The 9,540-nt window shown below is 33.1% G+C and overlaps 1 protein-coding gene across 1 annotated transcript; it reads left to right on the forward strand.

Annotated features, from left to right (window-relative positions):
- Positions 1-333: 333 nt before the first annotated feature.
- On the forward strand, positions 334-6,646 carry LOC149076343 (uncharacterized). The gene is made up of 4 exons (XM_089245531.1): positions 334-403; positions 1,853-1,954; positions 2,168-2,420; positions 6,302-6,646. The coding sequence occupies exons 1-4, from the start codon at positions 392-394 to the stop codon at positions 6,571-6,573; spliced, it is 639 nt and encodes a 212-aa protein (XP_089101657.1). The 5' UTR covers positions 334-391; the 3' UTR covers positions 6,574-6,646.
- The last annotated feature ends 2,894 nt before the right edge of the window (positions 6,647-9,540 follow it).

Below are 9,540 nucleotides of genomic sequence, written 5' to 3' on the forward strand. Positions count from 1 at the left end.
ATAACGTCCATGAAATAAAAAAAAAAAAAATCGTGTGAACATGAAATTCTCCGAACATAATGGCACCACATGAAACAACTCCACGCAGTTTCACCCATCCGAACAAAACAGTGCACCGCGCATCATATAATCTCTTTGTTTGTTTGGTGAACATATATAATATTTTTTTTTGTCCTCTTTTTTTTTCTATTTTTCATTGCTTTATGTACATTTGTGTGCAGTATGGATCGCGTAACATGCGTTATGTAAAAAAAAAGGAATATTTCATATGACATCGTATACTCTGGGATGTGTAACACGTGATGTGTATATAAATAGCTGTCGCTGAGCGTAATGGTCACGATTTCGGGTGTAAATACAAAAGGTTGTTGGAAGGTTTAAGCTCTCTGCCATGGCATTTCAGGTAAGTATTACGATTTTGACATTAATATTGAATTATCGAGTGTTTCACCGAATTTTATTATTATTTTTTATTATTTGAAGTAAAAGAACACTGGCACTGGTGTGTGAGTATCGATCATTGATATCTATCGTGTAAGAAAATTTTTTAAAAGAAAATAATCAATGATAAAATTAATAGGATTTTTATGACTCGTGCCAATTTTACGCGATAGAGCATTTTTTCGTAATTTTCTGTAATTTTTGGGCATTTCTATGATATTGAAAATTTAAGGATTATTTTCATATTTTGGAGCATTATTTTGCATATTTAAGCATAACAATGAAAAAGGTTTTTTTCCAAAAGCACTTTTCCCCCCAGCTTCATTTCCTGCAATAGGCGATTTTAGCAATAATTGGCAATTTTACCGACCTCATTTTTGGCAATGATTGGCAACTTTTCGGGGATATTAGTGACTATTTGCCATTTCATTCCTGTACCTTTGGCATTATTTTTGACAATGATTAACTATTTCCTGCAATTTCTCGTATTTTGCTCGAGGAAATATGGTCAGACTATAAAAGCATATTTTTAGGCTTTTACGGCATATTTTTAAGTTTGTAAGGCATATTTTTATGTTTCTACTATTACGACATATTCTTAGTTTTTTAAGGCATAAATTATTTATTTTGGAGCATATTCTGTCGTTTTTTATGCCATAAAAATTTTAGCCCTAATAATTAAACATGATGCTGTTTTCACAGTAATTATCATTACAGCGTGTGGAAAAAAATACTGGATATTAATGCTGTCATGGACATTGGAGAGAAGTTTTTGTGGTCTTCGCCTGGAATCGTACCCTGATCCTCTTGCATCATGGTTCGATGCCCGGCAGAGACAACAAACTTTTTTTTAAAGTTCAACTCGGCATTTACATCCAAAATGTCTCTTTCTTTGATGTGTTGTAATGGTCAGTGTATTTTCCATTAGATTTTCTCCGTTTCAGTGCAAGTATATGATAAGTTATCTCAGTTAATTAAATATACAGGGCTTCTGTAAATGTTTGAAGTTGCTTAGTAAGCAAATCACCATCTTTGATGGGTAACTTTGAAGATATGGTCATTGAATTCGTTGTTATATGTCAAGATCTCCAAATCATTATCCATTTATTTATTTTCAGTATATATCTTTACTTTTTTTTATATCTTTTTTTTTCATTAATTCATATATTTTATTCATTCTTTTCGTTTTTTATTTTATTTTATTCTATTTCCTTCTTGGACAAATAAAGCAATACTATTATTAACTAATATAGAGTGGAGAAGTAAGTTTGAGAGACTAATGTAATCAAATGGGTCTAGCTGCACGAAAAGCAAAATTTTCATTACGTACTCCCATAAACTATCTAGAAGTTTTTGTCATCTATTCCTTATAATAAATATCTTTAAAAATCACTATTTTTCTTCTTTGCAGGAATTTGTAGTTATCTTTGTATCATGTATAGCTTTGTCCAAAACCGTGGTGGGACAAGTTGTCATTGCTGATGGTGCCAGTCTTGGTGCACTTGCAGATCAAGTAATTTTTTTTAATACAACAAAACTTGAAGTATTAGTAGTAGTTTTTTAATAAGTCTTATATCACCGATGCAATCACTTTTGCGTTTCTGATGAGCACTTAATTTCGTAATTTATAAAAAAAAATTGTCACATGTGAGCCTATAATATTTCTTCGAAAAACACGGGAAGCAGAATATATTTTTTATATGAGCTTCCTTAATTTCTATTTCAGCTCGCATTCAGGGAATATGATTTTGCCTTTCAATCCAACGACGGGCTTGGTACCACTCAACATCGTCAAGAATCAGCTGATGGTAAAGGTGTGGTCAAAGGTGTTTATGGATATTTAGATCCACGCGGCATGTATAGAACAGTGGAATATACAGCTGATACCAATGGATATCGAGCAATAATCAAAACGAATGAACCTGGGACAGCTAATCAGAACCCTGCTGATGCAGTCTTTGTAGTTCAACCTCCTCCAGGTGAGTTGTATATATTTCTCCACAGAGCCTGTTTCCCCATACCATAATTTGACGTTCATATCCTTTTCTATCCGGAGAGCAGCTATTTAGCGATTTTACAATCAAATGCACAGCTTTGCATGCTTGGTAAGGGTTCCTTAAGCGTTCATAACTGCACACAGTTTGAACCTAAAAATTAAGAAGCACCATTACACTTAAGGTGAAATCACATTTTTCCCATTTTATGTTTTGATTTTGCTGGTAGGTGCTCCTATTAACGACAACTCTTTTTTGTTGCAGAACACGAATGGCTGTGATTTCACTAATTTCTTGAACTGTTTAGTTTGCATTCCCCTTTTCTTACCCTCTCTTTCATGTTTCCGATCACAATTTGTTTCTTACTATAGTTTGAACCACAAAAAGGATGTAGTTATGTATTTGAACAGTAATATTACCTCGATGCAGTTATTTTATACGCAATATTTGAGGCTTTGCGCGTCTTCAATAAGGTCCTGTATAAGCAGTACAATTTGATATATAAATTTTTAAATGACTTTTAAATGATGATGAAAAAAAGTATTTTAATTGATAAGTATAACTCGTAAGAGAGCTTCTGAAGAATGAGAATGACAAAGATACGCACGCATTATCCTTCGGTAATCTTATAAGCCCTATATGGTCCTTATTCTGTACTGAAATGTACTCAAAGGAATTAGGATAATGCGTGAATTTGAGTGTGAGAAAGATCGTGAAGAGAAATTGTGAGAAGTGTGAGAATGCGTGAAGAGAAAGATCGCGAAATTGTCTTTGTCTTAGTTTCTATTATCCCGTACAGGTAGCAGCACCATTTACAGCATACAGTAATTTAATGCTGAGAATAAAGTGCTGCCATCTATGTGTTAATGATCTTTCTTACGTTATGATTTTCTCTCTCTTTTCTGTTATCTTTTATACTCTTACCTTTTATCCAGATTGAGGACGATGATGAAGTAATTCAGATTTACTCACAAATCAAAAACTCTGCAATGGGTTTTAGTTTTTTTTATTAGAAAGCTTGTTTAGGACGATTGCTCCAATCCTCGAAACATGTAAAAGCTTTATAACATATTGCTCAAATTCATTATTTTTTTCGTTCATTAAGAATGTCTATAGCAACATGTCTCCAGTCAATTCGCGATAAGTCGAACTCCGATAACTCGAATATCGGTTTAAGTCGAAGTTTTGACTCAGCCCCAGAACTTTTTCCGTAGTGTTAAAATTTTCCCTCAACTCGAAGTTTTCGAGAAAGAGAGAAATTTAGAAAATAGCATTTAGCAATATAATTCAGCGTTTCACAATAGAATTTGGCATTTTACAATAGAATTTGACATTTTGCAATAGAATTTGACATTTTGCAATAGAATTTGACATTTTGCAATAGAATTTGACATTTTGCAATAGAATTTGACATTTTGCAATAGAATTTGACATTTTGCAATAGAATTTAACATTTTGTAATAGAATTGAGCGTTTCGCAGTAGAAAAAATTTAGCATTTGACACTATAATTTTTCATATGGTAAGAGAATTCAGCGTTTAGAAATATCATTTAGCATTCACCAATAGAATTTCAGCATATTTCGGCCACTGCACATTCGACTTATCAAGATTTGACTGTCTATTAACAAAATGTCTACATTAACATTATTTAGCTCAAATTCATGAGTTTTTCGTTTATTAAAATGTCTATAGATGGCAGTAGCAATCCTTGGTATTTTATTCCAAGTCAATTGTGATTTCGTAGAAAAAATTAGTATAAGATATGAAGTATAATATGCAACTCTTGTTATATCTCAAATGAGAGAATAACAGAAAAAGGTCAAATTCGTGAACAAATTTATTACAAGAATAATTTTATAGTTTTATAAAAATTTAATGAAAATTAAAGTAATTCAACGAGTTCTTGTGTTGGTTTTCATTCAATCATAATGTAGTAATCCAATAAAATAATTCAAGAACAATTAATGAATATAATTAAAATGAATGTGCCGAAAGAAATAAGAAGAAACAAATAGTTTAATCTAATCTAATACGCTTTTTTAAATGCAAAATTCGATGATAAACTGTCAAATATCATGTGTAATGCAACAACAGTATATGAGATTTTTTTTTACTGTTTATACTGTAGTTTTTGTACATATATAACTCGTATGAATGCATGCTAAAATGGAAATGTACAAACAAATTAGCATTTATTTTTGCAAATGTAGTTAAACGTAATTTTACGTTTAAAGTAACGAAACGTTATATGTAGTTAATGTTTTGTAAGTAAAGGTAATTAACGCTGTTGCATAAAAATAAAAAGATTTTTTTTCAAAAATTATAAATTTGTTTAGTTTAATTTGTTTAAATTTAACTTTTAATTTACACTCTTACTGTTCAATATAAAGAAAGAGAATATAATTTAGCTCCATATTTTTTCACCTCGACCATTGTTACTAATTTGTAATATGTGATACAATATGATATAAGTATAATATAAGTGATTAAATCAACTTATTTTATTATAAAGTTATATATAATACAAATATATATATTATATTATATAAATTAAAGTCAAAAAAATTTACTCACATATATAATAATTATATATAAATACAAATACAAATACAACGCCACAACAGGCAAATTGCCCAACGAGGTGGCTGACTTAAGAACATCATGGATCCCCGAGCCATTTTTTGGAGGCCCTACCTACTACTACTACACCACACATGCACCCCGCCCACACTCCCCCCCGTGGATCCCCCCAAAGAATCGGTACATGCGGGAATGTGCGTGTACGTGTAGTGAAACCTGACGTGAAATTTTGTTGTTTCTCTGTAATGCTTGGTATGTGTAGTGCTGCCATCTGCCACTAGTTTTTCTAACTATGAGTGAAGTGTTATGATTGAATGATTTATCGTTGTAGGACTGTTGCTCTCTTTAAGGTTTTATATAATCACTTAAGATAAGGTTTTATATAATCACTTATGTAAACCACTTTCATCGGAACTGATGGCACTTAAGGGGTCTCTTACCTTTCAACATGGACAAAAAAATATGCTCTAGAAGAAGTATCATCAAAATATTACGAAGCAATTTATTTAATCCACATGTTTTACATGTGGATTTTATATACTGTATACTGTCCTATATGCTAGTGCAAGGTTTCTCACGTCTGTAATACTCAGTTTTTGCATATTAAAAAAAAAATGAATTTTTAATAGTGTGCGTGTGTGATGAAATAGCATGACATCAACGAAATTGAATAAAAATTAAATAAAGGACACTGTGTTCAGTTCATAAAATGACGAAAATATTTGGGATCTATTCTTAAGTTTTTTAAATACAAATTATTTAATTTTAAATAAGATTGAGTCAATATATATAAAATTTCAATATTTTTTATCATTTTATGAACTGAACAGTTTTCTATATTGTGAATCCATTTTTGTTCTATTAAATTGATTTCATACTATTTACCATGTGTGCAAGCTGTTAAAAATGCTTCTTTTTTTTAATTTGCAAAAAATCAAATATTGGTGATTTGTAAAATTTTGCTTGACATTGAATAGAATATACAATCAAATATATGTGTAAAATTTCTGAAAAAAATTAATAGTTAAATAATATTTTTTAATGATATTTCTACCTAGGAAATTTGTTGATCATGTTGAAAGGCAGGAGAGCCCCTTTAAATGTGCATGGAAACATCTATAGACCCTTTTGTTACCCCTCACTGTTCACAATTCAAAATTTCCTTTAAAAGCAATATTAAATATGACATTTTATAAAAATGTGTCACACCTATAGGCAATTTTTTTATTTATATTACGGTAATTAATACGCATTCTTGATATTTTTAATTTTTTCCTAAACCAGCCGCTCTCGTGGGTGATTTGCCTCCACCAAAAGAGTCAGCTGCTTTAACCGACGACGGCGCACCTTCCAACAACCAGCTTATATCAATCCTTAATCCAAGAGCCTCACCATCGAGTGTCGTGAGCGTGCCAGTTGCAGTTGCACCGAATGTTGTTCAGTACCCAGTTTACCAAAGACCGAATACAGCGTACGGTAATACGGTTCAAGTTCTGCCGGAAGCTTTGAAAATCCTCTTGAGAAGAAGAGCTGATTATTCGTCGTCGAGACCATAAGCGAACAGGCTTATAAAGAAACTATTGCAATGTGACAAAAAGCAATAAAAGGAATTAATATTTTTTATTATTTCGAAAGTCGTTTGTTGGTATACAAGAATCGTTAATCAATAAGTTATTATCTACTAAAAAGTACGTTTTTAATTGTCTATTTGAACATCCACCTCAGATATATTCACCGAGTGTTCACCAAAGCCGAAACGTTTTTTTAAAAGTCCACGACTTTTACATATAGGCCTACTACTACGTTCAAAAAGTTCCGAAACTTATTTTATTATGGAAGAATGAATACAGATAGAACCTGTTTATTTGGTGTTTCCTTCGAAGTAACTACCCTGTGCAATTATGCATTTTTGCCATTCCTCATACAAAAATGTAATGTAATGCGGATTGCAAGCCTTTTCTTTGTTACATACTCTAGTGCCTTCCTCATTGCGCGCGGCAGTCCTTTGGAGCCTGGGAATCATTGCCCCCCCCCCTCCCCTTAAGCAAATTCTTTATCCGAGGAAAAAGTGATAATTCACGTGGAGAAAATAAGTTGATTGTAGAAGTATCGGAATGTAATGTTTTGACAGGTAATCTGACACCAGGTGGGACTTGTGAGCCGGGTCATTATCGTGATACAGCACCCACTACTTGACCTTCCTAGAAATCTCCTCGCTTACGTCTCAGTGCATCATGCCGACGTTTGAAGACCCACAGATCCTTTCTGAAGCCAGATTGCTTGTCAAAACATCACATTTCGACACTTTCACAACCAGCCTGTTCTCCCCGATCTTGCCCCGGACTTTTTCCGTTTTTCCTCGGATAAAGAATTTACTTAAGGGCAACGATTTTCAGGTTCCGAAGAAGTGCAGCAACTCGAGAATGTGATACATAGGACTTGTGTCACAATCTGTGTCACAAAATATGACACAATCTGCATTTACATCTTCGTATGAACAATGACAAAAATTCATAATTGCACGAGGCATTTACTTCGAAAGAAACACCAAATAAGCAGGTTTTATTTGTGTATTCATTTTCTTCCTTCTTCCTTAAAATATAAAATAAGCCTCGGAACTCTTCGAATGTAGTAGTATTTCTATTGGAGAAGCTAACAGAAAATTATGAAGGAACGTATGTTGATTTCTAAAACTTAACTGAATAGCAATCCAGTAGGTTCATTACTTAGTTCTTGAATGGAATATATAACAATTAAAAAACTTACATCTCATAAAAAGCTAAAATTTTTCATTATATTATTATTTTTAATAAAAGCTTAATTTATCCTTACATTCACAGTGTTGATGTGGACATAACACCAGTTTCAAAGACATCCCTTCACATTATTTTTTCGATAATAGTCATTACAGATATTTGACCATGATGTAGGTACAATGTGACGAAGATGTAGGTACAATGTGACGAAGATGTAGGTACAGTGTGACGAAGATGTAGGTACAATGTGACGAAGATGTAGGTATTGATGAGATGCTAAATAATCATTGCTTGAAGAGAGTAATTGCAGCTCTATTTATTACACCAAGTGCTTAAATATAATGGTTCTCAATTTCTTTATGAAATGGATATTTCGAAGTTTTTGTTTTTGAGCTATCTTCTAAACCAAACACGGTCCAGAATCTATCGACTCGAATTTTTCTAGGGCTCTTGCTAAGAAGCGGGATTGCGTAGGGTTGTTTTGATCCTAACACACTTCGAACTCCCAAATTTACTATTTCCCCGTTTTTGATTATTCCCGTCGCAGTGGATGCTCTGTGTGTTTATATATTGTCTATTCTGTCAAAAGAAAGAGAAGCAAAACTGCTCAGTTCTATGGACGTAGGCTTTGTTTCTTCGTTTTCCGTCAAGGTGTAGGTGTTGTATATATTTTTTATATACTGTGTATCATTCGAATATTCCACCTCAACATGCCAACTTCTTATTTACTTGCCCCACAAGTCTTCTCCTCACTTCTTTTGAAATCTCAAGCTGTGCTCTCCAGCCCTCGTGTGCCACTAGGCGCACGTGCAATTTTTCTCACTGGTCATTGGGTTCAGCTATCCACTTTTAGTCAAATGGATTGTACGTTCCATCGACTTGATAGCTGTATTCATAGAGAGAACGACACGATTTATTTGATACTTGTGAGCACGGGTCAAGGGGGACACTACTATTAATCTTTGCTAATTTATTCGACACAACTCTGCCTCTTTTGAGGTAACGGAAGTAAGATGTTTTGCATCAGTCCGGGTTGTGAGCGGTTCTATCTATCTATCTACTATTTCCCCGCAAGTTGAAGCATTTCTGCGCTCGGATGGCAAAATGCTGTCACTTTTAAATTTTACGCGACAACAATTTTAGCACTCAAGTTGTCAAGAAAATACTTAACAAAAATAACATTACAATTTGCCTCCATTGTTTTCTTCGTTAATTGAAAGAGAAAGACTTCCGACATTCTGTAACCTTCTAAAAAAAACATAAAGTAATAAATTTCGGATACACCAATCCCCGGGAAAGCTTCGATATCTCTCTGAGATGGGAAGCGGGGTGTGTCCGGTCCCTCAAAGTTTAATGTCACCTTCTAAACAACGAGACTCTGCAATTCGAAAAACTCAGTATTTTGGGGAAACTGGCATATAACCTTTCGCCATTTGATCACAGATTTGTAGTTACTCGAGTTATCTATGTATGTTGCGGTATAATCAACACTTTCTCCACACAGCAGAATTCCATTTCAAAATTCTAGAACATTGTAATAATTTTTGGTGATTCGAAAACATACCATAATAGGTAACAGGTACAGTAGAACTCAATCAACAGTGATAAAAAAAAAATTAACATGGATATTCAACTAAATACAAAGTTTAATTTTGAACTGTTAAAAGATTGAAAAGAAAGGAATGCATATTGGGCAAGGGGAGTATTATGGTGTATGTAAGGCAACGCACACACAATTCCATAACGGAATTGGCTTTTACGTGGTAA

The sequence above is a fragment of the Pholcus phalangioides genome, unplaced genomic scaffold (assembly GCF_987345545.1).
Source record: "Pholcus phalangioides strain wild (caught in Gottingen) unplaced genomic scaffold, Ppha-v1.0 ptg000015l_1, whole genome shotgun sequence".
Classification (NCBI taxonomy): domain Eukaryota; kingdom Metazoa; phylum Arthropoda; class Arachnida; order Araneae; family Pholcidae; genus Pholcus; species Pholcus phalangioides.